The sequence below is a fragment of the Berghia stephanieae genome, chromosome 3, assembly GCF_034508935.2.
Source record: "Berghia stephanieae isolate SIO BIC M18660-M18661 chromosome 3, UCSD_Bste_1.3, whole genome shotgun sequence".
Lineage (NCBI taxonomy): Eukaryota > Metazoa > Mollusca > Gastropoda > Nudibranchia > Aeolidiidae > Berghia > Berghia stephanieae.
Window position 1 is genome coordinate 26009948 of NC_088362.1, and position 17532 is coordinate 26027479.

General features: G+C 34.7%; 1 protein-coding gene across 2 annotated transcripts; it reads right to left on the bottom strand.

Moving 5' to 3' along the window:
* Positions 1 to 587: 587 nt before the first annotated feature.
* On the bottom strand, positions 588 to 17006 carry LOC144967432 (macoilin-1-like). 2 transcript variants are annotated; one of them, XR_013644388.1, is made up of 13 exons: positions 16750 to 16959; positions 14475 to 14616; positions 13194 to 13320; positions 12325 to 12454; positions 11224 to 11290; positions 10646 to 10742; positions 9599 to 10133; positions 8260 to 8418; positions 7489 to 7674; positions 6409 to 6529; positions 4268 to 5094; positions 3692 to 4002; positions 2104 to 3350 (listed from the first exon to the last, which is right to left on the bottom strand). XR_013644388.1 is itself a non-coding variant. In XM_078904678.1 (12 exons), exons 1-12 carry the CDS (start codon positions 16830 to 16832, stop codon positions 2134 to 2136), a joined length of 2076 nt encoding a protein of 691 aa, XP_078760804.1. In that variant the 5' UTR covers positions 16833 to 17006; the 3' UTR covers positions 588 to 2133. The 2 variants fall into 2 exon arrangements, 1 of the variants encoding a protein (XP_078760804.1); XM_078904678.1 differs by lacking the exon at positions 3692 to 4002 and having other exon boundaries at positions 588 to 2396; positions 4929 to 5094; positions 16750 to 17006.
* Positions 17007 to 17532: the final 526 nt, after the last annotated feature.

Consider the following 17532-nt stretch of genomic DNA (forward strand, 5'->3'; position numbering starts at 1 on the left):
CACCATCCGACTGATTATGTCATGCACTGTAACATATTCTGAAAATTGGCAACCATGACAATATTCTCTCCATACTCAGTGATCTAGAGCCTTCCCATGTGGCAAACGGTCAGGTTATAAAATCCTGTACATTACGTTAGAGAAACAAAGAAATGATGGCAGTCCAATGCCAAGGACTATAATTGATGATTCAATTCAACAACGCAAAGTACCTCATGGAGGAATTGGAGAGAAAAGATAAAAAAGGATGAGTGGTTTAGAGTCAAGGATGTCTAGAAAAAAGTGACAAATCAGGCCTATACGTACCTAAAAATTTATGTTACTTCACCTTAGATTCTGTTCGACTGAACTGCTCTGAATTTTATACAAGGAAGAAATAATATTCTTAACTTTGTTTTTGGGTCCAGACCAGAACTAGGGGTATTGTGGCACAGGAAACTAGTCTTCACTTCGTAACCTAAAGGTATCCGGTTAAAGTACTTTAAGCAAACCACCACACCCTTACTCAATACAGCAGTGCATTGTTATATATCGAAGCCTTCCCTGGAAACATACCCTAAGGACAAATTTCCTCACGGGAATTTTCATTTTTCCTTCTTGTTTTCTATTAAGCTTTCCTGTATATGAACATAGTATTATTATTTTCAATTGACGCTATAATATTCTACTGGGGACACTGCTAATAATACACAATGACCAATAAAAATATGATTAACTTTTTGATAAACTTTGAACAATCTCCATCCCAATGTTGATAGCCATGCTGAGGTCAGACTCGGACCATCCTCACTTATATTGTATTCCTCTACTGTCATTCAATCCCAGGGTAGTTATCCATAATACCACTGCCCAATTTCAATAGTTTATTCAATACCTACTAATATCTTGGCCTGTTTTAGGCATAACTTAACCTATATGAAGTTATCACCAACATCACTGTTTTATATCCGACAAACTAACCAATTCTTTGTGAGTTATCAGTAATCAGGATCTCTCTACATAAAAGAAATTTCTAGATTCAGATGAGGCCGAATTAATCCCAGAAGAACTAAGAAAAACTGAAGTGCCCTCTGTACTAAAGTCACAACAACATCTAATCAGCCTCAAAACTCTTGCCCAGGACCATAACAAATGGAAACAATTAACAACAAGGATGGAGAGAGCAGCTATACTCATCAAGGTTTTAAAAAATCTGTGACTGAATTACACAATTCTCAGCAAGCGCCATTCAGGCTGCGAGGCTTACTACTTATCAGTAATATGAATGCTTGTTATACAAGTCTTATTTACCGTTTTTTTGGGTTAATTTTCAGTTATTACTTATACCTGTCATATTTAGCAACTCCTTGTGAGTTATTACTAATACATTTGTTTTACACATGTCATTTTGATAAGACTCCCAGTGAATTTACGTATGCCAAACCCTGTTTTTATCAATTTAATAACCACTTATGCCAAAGCCTGATTTTATCAATTTAATAACCACATACGCCAATGCCTGTTTTTATCAATTTAATAACCACTTATGCCTGCCAAAGCCCGATTCATAATTTCTAACAAAAATCACTCAATACGAATTATTGTTCCTATTCTAAAGCAACTTAGAAAAAAAAAAAAATGTCACAGCAAGTTTAAAGCTAGGAAGTATTCATGGCCTAGATAAAAATAAAAAGGAAAGTAAAATCATTGTTTACATGCTGCATTCAGCCCTCCTTACTAGAAGGAAAGAAAGCATAAAAAAAAAAAAAAACTTTTTAAAAAAGCAACAAATAACAACAACATGAAAATCAATTCATTATCGACATCCAGCATTATCATTTTACCCAATATCATCTATTTTTGTCAGCATTTGCGTGTGATGATAGAACTTAAACATATAACAGTTCTAGCAGTCTCTTTATTTGGTTCTGATAAGGCCGAGATTACAACAGAATTCAATATAGGAAACACAGTAACGCCGCTTGCTACCGTAACTGTAATAAACCGAGGAGAAGAAAAAACAGATGAAAAAATATAACAACTATCTGACTTTTTAAGTCGCTTATAATGTTACCATCACTACTAGCTCCCAATATTTAAAAAATATTTTTATATATTGTTTTCTTTCTTTCTTTTTTGTCCAATTTCTAACATTTAGATGGCAGATTTGGGGGTGTAGTCTGATGCGTTCGGATTCAGCTCAGATGAAGATGCTAGATCAGTTCCGTTCAAAACTGCGGCAGGCAAGTTTGAGGTCATGTTGGGGCCGTTTGAGAAACCAGAGGAGAATAAGGGAGATGAGTTGCGTTCATTGTGGTGCTGGTAGCTGGTGGAGGTAGGGCTGGGGATGAGAGCCATTACCTCGGCAATCTTCGACTTCAACTCCAGAATCTGGCCTTCTTTCTCTGCCACCGTGTCTGAGGAAATTAGAGAGTAAATATTTTTTTTAATGTATTAGACATCCTTTTCCAACTTGTGCACTGTGACCCAGGAGGTCCTTGGTTCAAGCCCCACTTCAGGGGCTTTCCTTTTTTTCCCTCGGCTAGATTATTAACCCTCAGTTACCCTGGGCTATAACTGTTATAACTAGACATCTGTTTAAAAGATTATCTATATTCATCCATGGAATACCTAAGCGAGGGAATCTAACAATGCCAAGCAGAAGGACGTTTGTTATTGTTTTGTCTTTTTTGAACAAAGTTAAAATAAACATAACGATAAATATAAATAAAACTGTCAGTAGTTGATACCAAATACATGCTATTGTTTTAAAAAATCAAATAAGAACAAAATTTGAAAAGAAGGCATGTGTTTTCACATAGTATTTTCTTCTCTGCATTCCCGGGAAAGCAAAAAAAAAACCCCAAAATGTGAAAGAGTTCCTGGGCATTAGGGAGCCATATCTCATCAAGATGATACAGAAACTAAAATTTGCTTTTTTTTGGACAAATCAAGGGACATGACACTCTTGAACAAATTTTTTCTTCTGAGGGTATTGTGGAGGGTAAAAGAGGGAGAGGGAGACCAAGAAGAAGATGGTCACATGACATCAGTGAATGGATGAATAAGCCAGTGACTGAATGTGGACGGATGTCTTAGGACCGAAGCTTGTTTCAGTTGGCAGTTGCGGAGGTTTGTTTTGCTTGCTTTTGAGGGTTTTCTGGCGCTTGCAATACATTATGATCATGTCAGCGCCAGTAAAAAGGAAGAAAATGGGATAGTAAAAATTTATAGAATTACAATTAAAGCCCCAAATAAAAGTAAGACGAAGAGAATTAGTTCAAATAGGGAACAGATGTAGGTTCCAAGAGCACACTATCAGTGTACCTACTTATTTTGTTGTTTTGTTTGTTTTTAAGGGTTTTACGGCGCTTGCAACACATTTTGTTTGTTTGTTGCTTTAGGTCTCTTCTAACACAATTGAGGTTATATGAGAGACCGCTGAAACAAAAAAACAAGCAATCTAACAAAATAGTACAAATGTCAATCAAAATCATAACCTAAAGATATCATAAGCTAAATTATAAATAACCAAGAACAAACAGGCAGAGGATTTACAGGAAAAAAAATATCCCCTGTCAAAAATACAATCACAAACCAAAGAAGCAGGATAGGCTAGTAAAGAGAAGAAGAAACGACATCACTATCGGATCGTACACCCATGCGAACATCATAGGTATATGATTCAAGGGTGATGCTCCCATCCAACCACCCGCTTGCAACACATTTAGGTTATATCAGCGCCAGTAAAAAGGAAGAAAATGGATAGAATTAGAATTACAATTAAAGCACCCAAGAAAAGGTAAAACAAAAAGGGAACTGGGAACAAATAGGGATCAGATGTAGATTCCAAGAGCATACCACCAATGTACTTAGCTTGAGATCGATCACCTATAAGTCTCATCCAGACACAAGCACAAAATCCAACGAGAGAAATACACTCAAATGCTTACATTATACACTAAAAATAACAAATATAATAATACATAACAGAGAGATGATTTACAAGGAAAAAAATATCATCTCCCAAAACAATAACTATGCATTTGACTGTTTCCCTCCCAGCCAAGACTCCAACAAGGGCCAGGACAAAACCAAGTAACCTCATTCCAAGACAAAGAATGGGAGTACTATGGGAGTACTTAGTTTGAGATCACCTTAAAGACTCATCCAGACACAAGCACAGGTCCCCAATAAGAGGAACACACTCAAATATTTACTAACCATATCTTTATAAAGCAAAAATAATACAGTGCATAACAGAGAGATGATTTAAAAGACAAAATACATCATCTCCCAAAACTCTAACTATACATTTGACTGTTTTCGTCCCAGCTAGGGTATCAGGCCAAGGCCAGGAAAAAAACCCAAGTAATCTCATTCCAAGACAAAGACAGAAAGCATGTAGAAGACACAGTAAGTGCCTCCCTTCCCACTATGGACAACAATTCCAGCTCATTAAAAAAAAAAAACTTAGCTCCTCAAATAATACAGGTTTACGGGTAAAATATATAAACAATAACTTTTACAGTGACTTATATGACCACACAGGTTAAAGGTTGGCTAGAAAAAGCATACTTTTATCTGTGGATTGCATAGCTTGCTCTTAATATCAAATCCTTAAAAAGGTTAATGATTCAAAATATCAAATTAAGAAATCAAGGAGCAGGCACCGGTACAAGATAAAGATTTGAACAAATGTTTATGAAAGGTGCCAGACAAAGAAAGAAAAATACAAGAGAAAAGAAAAAAATCCCCCAAAAAATCAGTCTACCTCGACTGGGGATCGAACCTTAGACATTCTGATTATCGGTCAAACGTGCTACCATTACACCACAGAAGCTCCCGATAGTTGGGACAAATTTAATACCTATATTCTGCACAAGAGTACGGGTTTTACACTGCAAATCCTCCCTTGCATCAAACAACACATACATACAAAAACTTACTTTGCAATACTTTAATTTCATTTCGTTCTTTGTTGAGAGCAGAGAAGAGATCTTGCTTGAACCTGGTCTCGGCACACAAATTGTTTTCCATTTCAGCGTTCTTCTCCCGCATGGTAGTCAGGGCTTTGACAAGCATGCCTGAGTCTTCTTTCATTTGTCTCAGACTCTGAAAAGGGAAAAATCACATTTAAATATAGCATTGACCTTTATTTCTTAACATTAAGTTTTCCATAAACACTAAATAAGATGTCAAAGGCAGTGCTAAAACTTAAGTCTTCACAATGTTAGTGCAATGTTTTATTCACTCTAACGCAGAGCTGCCTACTTGAAATTTCACAAATTCGTAAATTCCAAGGGAAAAAAAAGAAACATTCACTTTAAATGGCTTCAGAAATAAATAATTTTGCCCTCAGCATGATACAATAAAGCTCCAAAATCCTGAATATAGGCTCTAAGGAACTAATCTTTCCTTTTCAATAAGATTTATTGAGTCAAAGAGGCGAATGCAGTTCTTTAGCTCTTGCCTACTTCAAATTTTCCATTTTACATGGTTTAAAATTGTTTGATTAAAATAAGTTTAGATCTGTTCTTATCTCATGGGGTCATTCAGTTTATCAAGCTGTCAATGTAAAGTAACTTATAATAATAATAATAATAATAATAATAATAATAATAATAATAATAATAATAATAATAATAATAATAATAAGAAGAAGAAGAAGAAGAAGAAGAAGAAGAAGAAGAAGAAGAAGAAGAAGAAGAAGAAGAAGAAGAAGAAGAAGAATGGTATAGATTTATAGTGCGCCAAACATCCCTTCATCAGGAGGGCTCTGGGCGCATAACATAGATTAAGCCCTAACACAGTACACAAACAACACTAATTATACACATAATCAAAAGAAAGCCTGTCGGAATAAGAATGTCTTCAATCGACGTTTGAATTCCTCTAGTGAAGACGAAGAACGTATTTCTAGTGGTAGTAAATTCCACAACCGTGGGCCAGAATGCTGAAAGGCCCGTTCACCAGCCTTCACTCGACAGCGGGGTGATTTCAATTTGAGGTTGTTCGTTGATCGAAGCGATCGCTGTGGGTTATACCGTTCAATGAGGTTTGAGAGATATGCTGGTGACGAGCCCTCAAACATTTGAAAACGATAGTTGAAGATTTATATTTAATCCGCTGGTCCACTGGCAGCCAATGCAGCTGCTTTAGTAATTCGGGAGCTGCAGTTTTCCTGTCTTTCTGCAGTACAACGCGGGCTGCCTTGTTCTGTATTTTCTGGAGTTTGATTATTTTATCCTTTGTGAGACCAACAAACAGTGCATTTCAGTAGTCCATTTTCGGGAATATCAAAGATGTTACCAATTTGTTATACAACTTATAACTTATACAAATTTTTCCAATATAATTGTAAGAAAATATACTCCAATTTATTCAAAAGGGCATGACAAGTTGTTCATAATCAATAGCATAACAAACCTGAACTTCTCGTTCCAACTGCCTGTACTGATCTTCCCTCAGTTTGTATTCACGACGCAGCTGTTTTACCTCATTGTCAAATTCCCTTCTTCTGGCTTTACAACTGTCTGAACACTCGTTCCTGGAAATGATAAAAAGATAGGATGAAAAAGTGGTATCTTCTGGAGTCAAGAAGACAGCTGATTTCAATGTAGACAACAAAATCTCCATTTAAAAGAGAGGAAAAAAACCCCTCAAAAACTAACAAATTTTATAGACTCGGATTCAAGACGACAGATATATAAGTGACCTTTTTTAATTTGATGTCAACTGTGTGTTGGTGTTATCCCTGGTTTGGAAAGTGAAACACAATTCAAAATATAACAAAAACAACAACCAACAAGTGAAGAATTTTTATTTCTCTTACTCAAAGAGAATTTTTTTCTTAAATGCTTCGACCTCTGGGGTCTATAAGTGAAATGTAATTGATTCCAAATTTAACAACTTTAATAGCGAGTCATTCTTAGGTATCAACAAATCAAAAAATAAGGATTGGTATGTTTACTTCATCAGCGCCAGTAAAAAGGAAGAAAATGGGATAGTAAAAAGTTCTAGAATTACAATTAAAGCACCCAAGAAAAGGTAAGACAAAGGGGAATTGGTTCAAATAGGATACAGATGTAGATTCCAAGAGCACACTATCAAAGTACTTAGTTTGAGATCACCTAAAAGTCTCATCCAGACACTAGCACATGTCCCCACTGAGAGGAATACACTCAAATGTCTACAAATTATTATATATAACAAAAAAAAAAAAAATAATACAATGCATAACAGAGAGATGACTTACAAGACAAAAAATATCATCTCCCAAAACAATACGATACATTTGACTGTTTCCCTCCCAGCCTGGGTAGCCGGCCAGAGCCAGGACAAAACCAAGTAATCTCATTCCAAGACAGAGATAGAAAACATGTTGGAAAACAGATATAGGGGGATAGAAGACACAGTAAGTGTCTCCCTTCCCACTATGGGACGCCAGGAACCCCACCCAGTTATCTACCTTATCCACATCTCAACTTGATTTCTACAAAGTCTTACCTTGCAGCAGCAGCGATGGCCACAGCCCTGGCAGTTGCCTGAGCCTCAGCTACACTTTTATTTTTCTTCTCTGTTGCCAGCTGTTGTTCTACAGTCTGCCTCACTTTCTTTTCCTCACCCAACTTTTTCTCTAGGGAGATAATGTTTTGTTTGTCTTGCTGCTTGGATGTCACCAAGTTGTGCAACCTGAAGAGGGATGAAAATAAAAATGCACTTTAAAGGCAGAAAATGTTAATAACGGGATTAGACAGAAAATGAATCAAAGGGACACATAACTGAACTTGATTTGTCTGCAGGATTTGAGAAGATGGGATTGGACAATTGATAGACTAAGGGACACACACATGATCTCCAGTTGCCTGCAGGTTTTGAGAAGGTGATATTGGACGACTGATACTTCTATCCTTATAGCTGTTATTTCAGTCCTTGATTTAATAGCAGTAATGGCCATCATTACTAAGTGAACATTAATATTGCAAATCTATCTACTTAAATCTAAAAACTTTTCATAATGAACATGAGTGATAACTTAAATATCACAGATTGCAATTGAAAACCACAATTTCATGGTAAAAAAAAAGAATACAAAAATATTTTGTAAGTTGAGAGAAAAATGGTCACAAATAATACATCTTAAGCTAACGGGAAAAAAATAAACTATTAATAAATAAATAAATAAATAAATAAATAAATAAAAAACAATGCTCTCCACTGCTTCAATTTTTTTTTTAATATTAAAAAATAATATCTCATTCTCAATTAGTCACTCACCTGTTCTGTAAATTCTCATTATCTTGTTGAAGCTGATAGAGCTCAGAGCGCAAAGACTTCTCCTCTGAAGACAAATTATTTATATGAGATCTGAGCTCGTGCTCACTATTACGACTGGACTGAAGATCAGCTTTCAACTTTTTAACATCCGTCTCCAACCTGCATAACCAAAACAAAACAAAAAATCAAATATAAAAAAATAAATAAAATAATAACAATAATATTGAGCTTTTATATAGCGCAATATCCACTAAACATGCTCCAACAGCAACACTTAACATTGAGGATGGGACACGACGTGATAGTTTTAAAAAATTTTCAGAGACAATGCTGTTAATGGCCAAGCTACTCATTTTACACCTGAGTATGATCTAATTCACATACAAAAACAGATGTAAACGAGGGGCTTTAAATACTAACTATTCATTGAGTTCTTTGTCCTCAAAACTGCAAACCACCTACGATGAAGAATTACAAAGATTCACCATATCAAACCTGTCCATAACATAGGTCTAATTTGGTGGCATTATTAGCAACAATCTCTGGAAGGCTGTTCCACAGGTGAATAAACCGTGCAAAAAATTACTGCCGGTGTAGTTCCAATCTTCACAGTGGCTTTCGGTACCTCGTTGAATGACCCCTTGTTGTCAATTGTAGGCATTGGTGTCAGCTATCTGTCTGATGCCTCCACAAGCTTTGAAAAGCACAGTTTGTTAAGGAAACATCCTATAAAGACATGTCACATTTTGGACTGATTGAATTGAATCTACTGTGACAAACATTTCAAAATATTTATTTTGACAATGGCAACGCTTACAACTAAGTATTAGATGAGCATAATCACAATGACGATGAAGTTTGATGGAAATGATGGCAGGAATAAATATTTGGGAGAATGAAAAAAATTCAGATAATAAATAATATCAATAAAAAACTAGAGCTTTTATGTAGTGCAATATCCAATAAATGTGCTCAAAGCGCTTTAAAAGGGGTCCCTACCCAACAGCAACACTTAACATGTAGAACGAGACATGCCGCCTGTTAGGCGATATTGTATTTTTTTTTGGACAAAGACAACGCTGTTAACAGCCAGGAAGTCATTTTACACCTGAGTACCATGAGAGAATGTGAGTAAAGAGTCTTTTCCAAGGACTCAACTATGCGCTGAACGAGGCTCGAACCCAGGACCTTCCAATCCGAAAGCAAGTGTCATACCACTAGACCACATAGCCGCACAATACATCAGGATAAAAAATTAAAAAAATGATATTAGGTTTCTTAGAACAACAAAATCTTCAGCTTAATTTCTAAGTGCCAAACAATAGTAAAGAGACCATACCTGACTATAACTTCATCTTTGTTATTTGCGTATGTGTTCTGTGTTAAAGATGGCTGTACATCCTTGTTCATATTTTTCCCTTTTTTCGATACAGTCGAAGACGACGACGACGACGAATGTGTTGATGAAGAATTTGAAGAGGACGAATTATTTCCAACGTTGTCTTTACTGCTATTCAGCTGTTTGTTACTTGCTTTATTGGATGTAAGTGATGAGTTGCTAACATTGGTGACACAGTTTGTTACGCTGTTCCCCGATTTATATGCTTTTCCCACCTGCTGTTCATTTGCAAAATTGTCATCACTTTCATTAAACTGATTAACATTGTTGGAAGCTTTCCTAGGTAAACTTTTCTCTATATATTCTGATTCGTCATCCTCGTTGACGTCTGCACCTTTTGTGGATTTTGACTTGGCATTGCTGGAGGATGACGATGAATCTTTTTCCTCGTCTACCTTCGGGGATGATGAAACTTTTTTATTGATAGGATTGGAACCATTTGAGATTATTTCCTCTTCTGATTTTGAAGGTAAAGCTGAAATGCAAAACAAAATTGCGGAAAATATAAAAAACAAAATTTGATAACAAAGACTTGAGTCGGAACATTTTTTAAAAAGTGATCACAGAACACCCACAAAATAAAAGCCCCGCTCCACAACCAAATAGTGAGCATTGATATATTTCTACAAATTCATTTCATCAAACAGATTGTAATAGAGGTCACATTAACAAAATCACTGCCCTTATGTTTCTGAAGATTATTCCAAATTACAGACACGTATCTAAAATGAAGCAATTGTAGAAAGTTTTTAGAATCTGCCATAAACTGAGCTCTCATTAATAATACATAAAATATTCACTCCTTGGTCTAATAAAAGGGAAGGGACTCAACGAGAAAAAAATCTAAATACAGCAAAATTTCACGAAATCCTTAATAGCAGAGGATGTATACTTTTCATCTTGATTATAGTTTGATATTTGAGCCTTGGAATAATAATACTGGGAATACTGTTTCGACATATTATAATTATAATAAATGTGAAATACCTTTGGGTTTATCTGCATATTGAACTTCAGAAGGTAATGCTTGTTGTAAAATTTGAAGATAAAAATCATTTTCTTTTTGTATAACTTTTTGTCGCCGCTGTAAAAAGAGAGAGAAAAAAAAGTTGAGAAAACGAATATATCAATTCATTTTATTTCGTCAGACAACCTGCATAAGGAAATCAAGATATCAATGATAACACTTTTTTCAAAAATTTTGAAATATGACAAAACAAAACAGCTAAGAATATAAGAAAGAGATAGTATGAGATGAATATACGTTTTAACTAATCTCGCTCTTTCACAAATATAGATTAAATCAAAATACAACACTGTTTTCAAATATTGATGAATTTAGATGACTATCAACTTGTCAAAAATGATTAAACCCAAGACTTTCCAAAGTGAAGTAAAAAAAATAAAAAATAAATAAATGACAAAAATGAAAATAAGAAAATTAGTCATGGTACAACACACATTCAAGATCCCTAAAAACCAAAATCTAATCTAAAAAAAACAAATGTAACTTAAATGATGGTGTCTTGGTAAAGAATGATAAATAAAAGAATGCTTTTACTTACCAATCTCATTTTATATGACACATAACTTTTGAAACCAAACCCTAATGTCACCACAGGGTAACCAATACTGAAATAAAAAATCATGAAGATAAGTGATAATCAAAAGACTGGATGAAAATAAATATTTATGATACATCCAACACATAAGCAAATCTACTGATCATTCCAGTTGTGGCCAATATAAGATGTCTCGTATTCATCTACCTAACCCAACCAATTTTATGTAGAATAAATATTTTCTGTTCTATCTCTCTAATTGGTAGATAATATTAAGGACACCTGACCCTCCGTAAAAACAAAAAAAAATAAAAAACAACCAATAATACACAAACATAATATACAGTAAACCTTCGCAAACTTCAAGACAAAAATTCGATGATAATAAGTCTAAACTAAAACAATGGTAAAACTTTAGATTTGGCCCAAAAGATTCTGGTTCACAATATGGCAGTATTATAAATTTTCAATATGTGAGGCTGGCTGAGAAAACCCGGGAAGATGCGGCAAGCTTTGATTCGAGATATGAGCCAAAATCGAAGATAAAGTGTTTCCCATAGCAACAAATTGTATTCAGAAAAATGTTCATAACTTGGGTTCTAATAGACATAGAAAGAAAGTTTAAAGAGGTAAATTATCAGAAAGATGTGGTATACACAACTGGATACATAACTCAATCTATGAAATTTGAGCATCTTTCCAGATTTTCTCAGCCAGCCACACATATAGATATAGAGTTTATATACCAAACTAACAAACAATTGCACATTCATGAGACTTATTTAGCAATGAGAGCAAGCACAATACCTATATCAAAATTTAAACCCCCTATTTTCAACAGGGACTTTACATACAAATTTAAGCAATTGATTTTAAAAAATGTTTTTGTTGCATGACCATTTTTTCTGCGCATGAGTGATATGGGAAGAACAAGATGCTTTTGTTTTAAGATTAACTCAACAAAGCAACAATATACAATGACAAAATAGCCACACGCCGGGGTGACAATGTTGTAAAGCTGTATCAAATAGCCTCTTCAATTCATTTAACAAATACAAAGTAAAGTACTCTATAGTGCAAGTATTGACTGAATTTAATGCTTACCAATGACAGGCAAATGGCCTACAGAGATCTAAATTGAAAGGCAAACTTTTTAGCTCTCGCAATCGTATTGATGCTTCGATATAAACAAAGAGCAACCACAAGGAAACAGTAGGAAGACAGATGCCTCTTTCTGCAGATGGAAAATAAAATAAGATATACATAACTTAATAAAGAAAATGGAAAGCAAATTTGGCTACCTCGGGTGTTAAATTGCAAAACGTAATAGAGCTGGGATACAAAATCAGTGGCTCATTTGAAATCAGACAAAAAAAAAATGTTTATGATATAAAGAATGAATTACTTCACATTTATAAAAATAAAATAAAAAAATAAAATTCCCTATATTCATTTCATAGGGGAAATTTGATAATAGGGTCTATTCCAAGGGACGACTGGAATAACCCAGGCGTCAGCTGCAGTGCAGCGCAGCAAATTGAGCAATTGCTTGCTCAAGGCCACACAACGCAGCGGCGGGTGATCAACTCGGTACCTTTCGGGTACAAAGCAAAGACCATACTGTCAACAAATGACTGTCAAACTTCCCATGACTTCTTTCAAGTTAGACTAGTGAGAAAGTTGGATCAAGATTAAGTATTGTTTGAAAAAAATGATTTCTTACTTTCGCTTTACCAATCACAAATCACATTCTTTATTTTTTATTTTTTTTTTATTTCTAACACTCCACTTTTTGTGTTTATACAAGATTAAACAGTTCCAAATCATAAGAATATGGCTATCAACAAGGGACAAAAAAAACTGATCAATCAAGACGATGTTAAGTCATATTTACTACGATAAGGCCATAAGGTCCTGGCATAGAGCAATAAGATAAAATGCCCATTGAGTCCACATTCCTCCTTCCCACTCACCTGTGTGCCAAACATATTGTACCCAAACATATGTACTGGCGGCGAAAAACAGCCATTGCACTGGTATAAACAAGTAACAGATGACATCTGATGTGACTGCGATACATACAAAGATCACAGAGAAGGCCTGGAAGATAGAATATAAATACGGTTTTTGAATTGATTGACTATTATTGATGTAGAGTAAACTGACCTTTGTGAAATAAATTGAATTGAAGTTGAAGATTTACAATTGTACCAAATAATTAGATTTGACCGAACATTAAAAGTCATACTGGATGAGTGAATTCTGTAACCTGTGAAGGAATATCAGGTGAAAACACTAACGAAAGAGTGAAAATGGAGAGGCTTCGTATGGGAACAATACAGACAATGGACGTTTCAGGTACAAACCCTTCGTCAGCACAATACACAAATTAAAGTGGAAAACAAATAAAATGCAAAATAACTTGTATCGTCTGTACTCTCCATTTTCACTCTTTCGAAGGTATATCAGTTCTAGAATTGCTTCCCTTGCAAGTAATTACTAAGTTGGATCTATTAACTTTCATGCTTTATGATTCTTCAAAATTTGACTTTAAAAATTTTTCTCTGGTGATGAGAATGAAGTATTCAGGCACTATTTCAGATTTTATTATGTGCGGCTATGTGGTCTAGCGGTATTACACTCACTTTCGGATCGGAAGATCCTGGGATCAAGACTCGCTCGGCGCATCGTTGAGTCCTTGGAGAAGGCTCTTTACTCACATTCTCTCACCGTACTCAGGTGTAGAATGAGTACCGGCCGTTAACAGCATTGTCTCTGTCCGAAAAAAATTGTAATATCGCCTAACAGGCGTCATGTCCCGTCCTACATGTTACTGTTGGCCAGGGACCCCTTGTAAAGTGCTTTGAGAATATTTAGTGGATATTGTACGCTCTATAAAAGCTCATTTCAATTATTATGACAATGATGGTGATGAGCATTTTGAAGTGATGAATGGAGCTTGTGATTTGTATTAATGGTTAAAAAGTCTTCGACTCTGGACATGAACTTTTGATCGTGTGAATGATTACAGTGAACGTATTTACAATATTAAAGTCAGCAAAGAGGAGTGAGCAAGACGTTGGTGAGTCACAGTGTCCCGGGAAAAACTAAACATGGAACAAAGTTAAAAAGTATTGTTAATCTCGACTAAAATCCAGAAACCTTTTCTCCAATCTTACAGGATTTAATGTGAAGTATTACTATTACCCTTATAATTATTATATTGTATTATTGAATAAACAAGTAATCCTTACCAATCCTTGATACTTGAAAGAATCGTATACACTCCTCAGTAGCAACCAGAAGGGCCACAAATATTCAAATCGGAATTCCAGAATAAAATCTGCCATCAGTACCAGAGCCCACACCAACAGAAATCGTAGATACAGAAATGTGCTGAAAAATTTTTTTAATAGGAGAGAAAAAAGGCATCAAAAATTGTAATCCCAAAATGATGAGAGAGAGAGAGAGAGAGAGAGAGAGAGAGAGAGAGAGAGAGAGAGAGAGAGAGAGAGAGAGAGAGAAAGCGAGAGAAAGAGGAGGGAGATAGAGAGAAAGAGAGTGAGAGAGAGATGACAAGTTCGTGCAATGAATGTTGTTAAAAAATTACATTAAAATAGTAAATTCATAATTCACCGACGCACACACATGTAGTTATGAAAAATTCTGAAAGAGAACACATTCAGTCACACCCAATCTGAAACTACTAATACTAATATTTGTGCCCAAAAAAAAACACAGGCAGAAAATCACAACAAATTCACTCCTGTTCAATATTAGCAAGACCAATCTTTTGAACAAAATACTATCAATTTATCAGTGATGATAATGGCAATTTGTCAAAAAGGAGGACAATTTATCGGTCATCTATCAAACTCAAACAAAATCATAACATAAAATATAGCTTCGTATATCACTACTTCTTAACTGACCTATAACTATACTACCACTCTTGACCTACTTACAAATAAAATCTACTCACTTATCCCCTCCCCCACCCCTTCCTTTTTGACCAATTGCCTTGTCTCACTGTTGACATCTGGCACCAGTTCGTCTAGACTGAAGCCATAAAAATGGGAGTATCACTGAAATTCATACAAGAACTGAGTACAGGTGTCAAAATATGACACAAGACATGATGGTGATTTTTTCACGGATCCACCACTTGACCTGAGCTTTCATCAGAGGAAAATGTTTGACATGGCAAAATCAGCAGAAAATTTCTGAGATAATCCCAATACCATGGAATTCCGTGGAAGATTATCATCACTGATTTAAGTGATATCCATTAATGAAACGCGAAAATTAAACAAATTAGATATATTTAATTTATTCAACAATAAATACGGCCTTGAACTTAAGAAATTAAATTCTGATGGTATATTTCTTAAAACCAATTAAGCATTTCAGATTTGATTTGATTTTTTTTATTTTATGAAAATAAGTCTTATCAAAGCCCAGACTTGAGAAATCAAGGGCGGAAATAAAAAAATTAATAATTATTATTAGAAAAAATAAAATTTTAAAGCAAAAAAAGTGAAATACAGTTGGGCTCAAATCACTCCCCTACTCCCAACCCCCTAAAAAATAATAAATGGCAATAAGAATAATCTTACTATTATTTTTCTCATACTGAGAATATAAAATTTGAAAAGGGAATAATATCACCTTTGTCCAAAAACTACATTTATCTTACATTTGATTTAATAATGGAGTAATAACGATTAGGCCCTATGTCGAACAAAAAAGAAATATAAACTGAGATGGCTTGTGGTATGATTATGAGATTGACATGTGTGTGATATAAACACATATTCATACTCGTCTCTATCTAATATAAATTGACTAATAATACTAATACTATCACATGATTCATGCTGCAATCGTTCAATTTTGTGAAATATTTATATTTGAGAATCCATGTCATTACTATCAAAATTATCTGAAAAAAGGAAATGAAAGAAAGGAGAGAAAAAAACTGATCAAGACTAATTGCGCCTTAATCTTTACTTTACTCTAACTAAAGAAGAAGCAAATTAATAATATTCTTCTATCTATATATTATATTTATATACTAATTCATATTCATAGTCATAGTCGATACAAAACGCCGACCAGATGCAATTGTAAGATAAGAAAATAAGTATCAATTAATGGTGAGATTGAATTGGACTAAAGTATAAAATAGAATCATAAATCGACGAGAGTGAGCACTCGGGGTCAGAGCTAATAATAAAGTACGAGTTATGAATGTCGAGAAGGTAACTGCCAGCACCAGCTTATTTTCAGATTCTGATTAGCCCTGATCATTGTGGGCGGGCATGATCTCCCGTCAATTGACATCTAGATTTTCCCTAAGTGTGTACAATTATATGACATAATGTGTCATAACATGAGAGACTTTGGACAAATAGTGCTGTTTGGTTTCCAAACAATCATTGGTCATGGTAACAATAGCAGAAGACAAACTGGTCTTTCTCTATGAAACTGATGTGAATGTTGTCTGGTTGAGAAGACAGCATCAATTACCTTCCGTAAATACCATCTGTTATATTTCTTCTTTTGAGCGGACGACGAATTTTTCCGCAGTCAACATTCCGCGGCCTCTTCATACTTTTAAATAGAAGCAACCATTAATATGAATGATTAAGTCGTTGCTCAAAAACGATCAGTCTGCTCTATCACTCTGGTGCAACACAAAATCCTAATTTATTATGACAATCCTGGAAGTACTTTCACGACTTTATGTCCTTGCACATGCGCTGTTCCAATTTAGTTTCCGAAACACTTCCTTTTCGCTCAGGGTTGCCAGTTTGGCATTTTAAATGCCAGATTCCAAAAATCTGGCATTTTTGAAAACCGTTTGGCATTAGAAAAAATCATTTGGCATTTGGCATTTTCATTTGGCATTTTCTTTTCTTGTATATTATACTTCAAATGACACCTTTTCTTAATTATTTCTAAACGCGTAAAAACAAATCTCTTCACATCGCAAAACTTTGCTATTAAAACTGTGATGGATATTGTTTCTAATTTTTTTCTCTATAACTTCTTTGGACTCTGCACTTGAACCAGATTCAACAAAAAACATCATAAGAAACACGAAACAGTAAGTTTTCTTAATTGTCAATAATTATTTAACTGTTTACGTATTTACCTTTCATGTTAATGTATTTCTTTTTCATTCTTAAAATCCAACCGTGGTGTAGTGGTTTAGCACTTCACTTAGTAGTCAGTAGGTAAAAAATTACCCCAACAGGAAATTTAGTATAATTAAAAAAAAAAAAAAGAAAAAGAAAAGAAAACACGCAA

Coding starts and splice junctions, on each gene's coding strand:
- LOC144967432 (XM_078904678.1), bottom strand. CDS start 16,832: ATGAAGAGGCCGCGGAATGTTGACTGCGGAAAAATTCGTCGTCCGCTC. Junction 10,134..10,645: donor ATATGCAGATAAACCCAAAG/GTATTTCACATT, acceptor TTTGCATTTCAG/CTTTACCTTCAAAATCAGAA. Junction 8,419..9,598: donor AAAGATGAAGTTATAGTCAG/GTATGGTCTCTT, acceptor TTGGTTATGCAG/GTTGGAGACGGATGTTAAAA.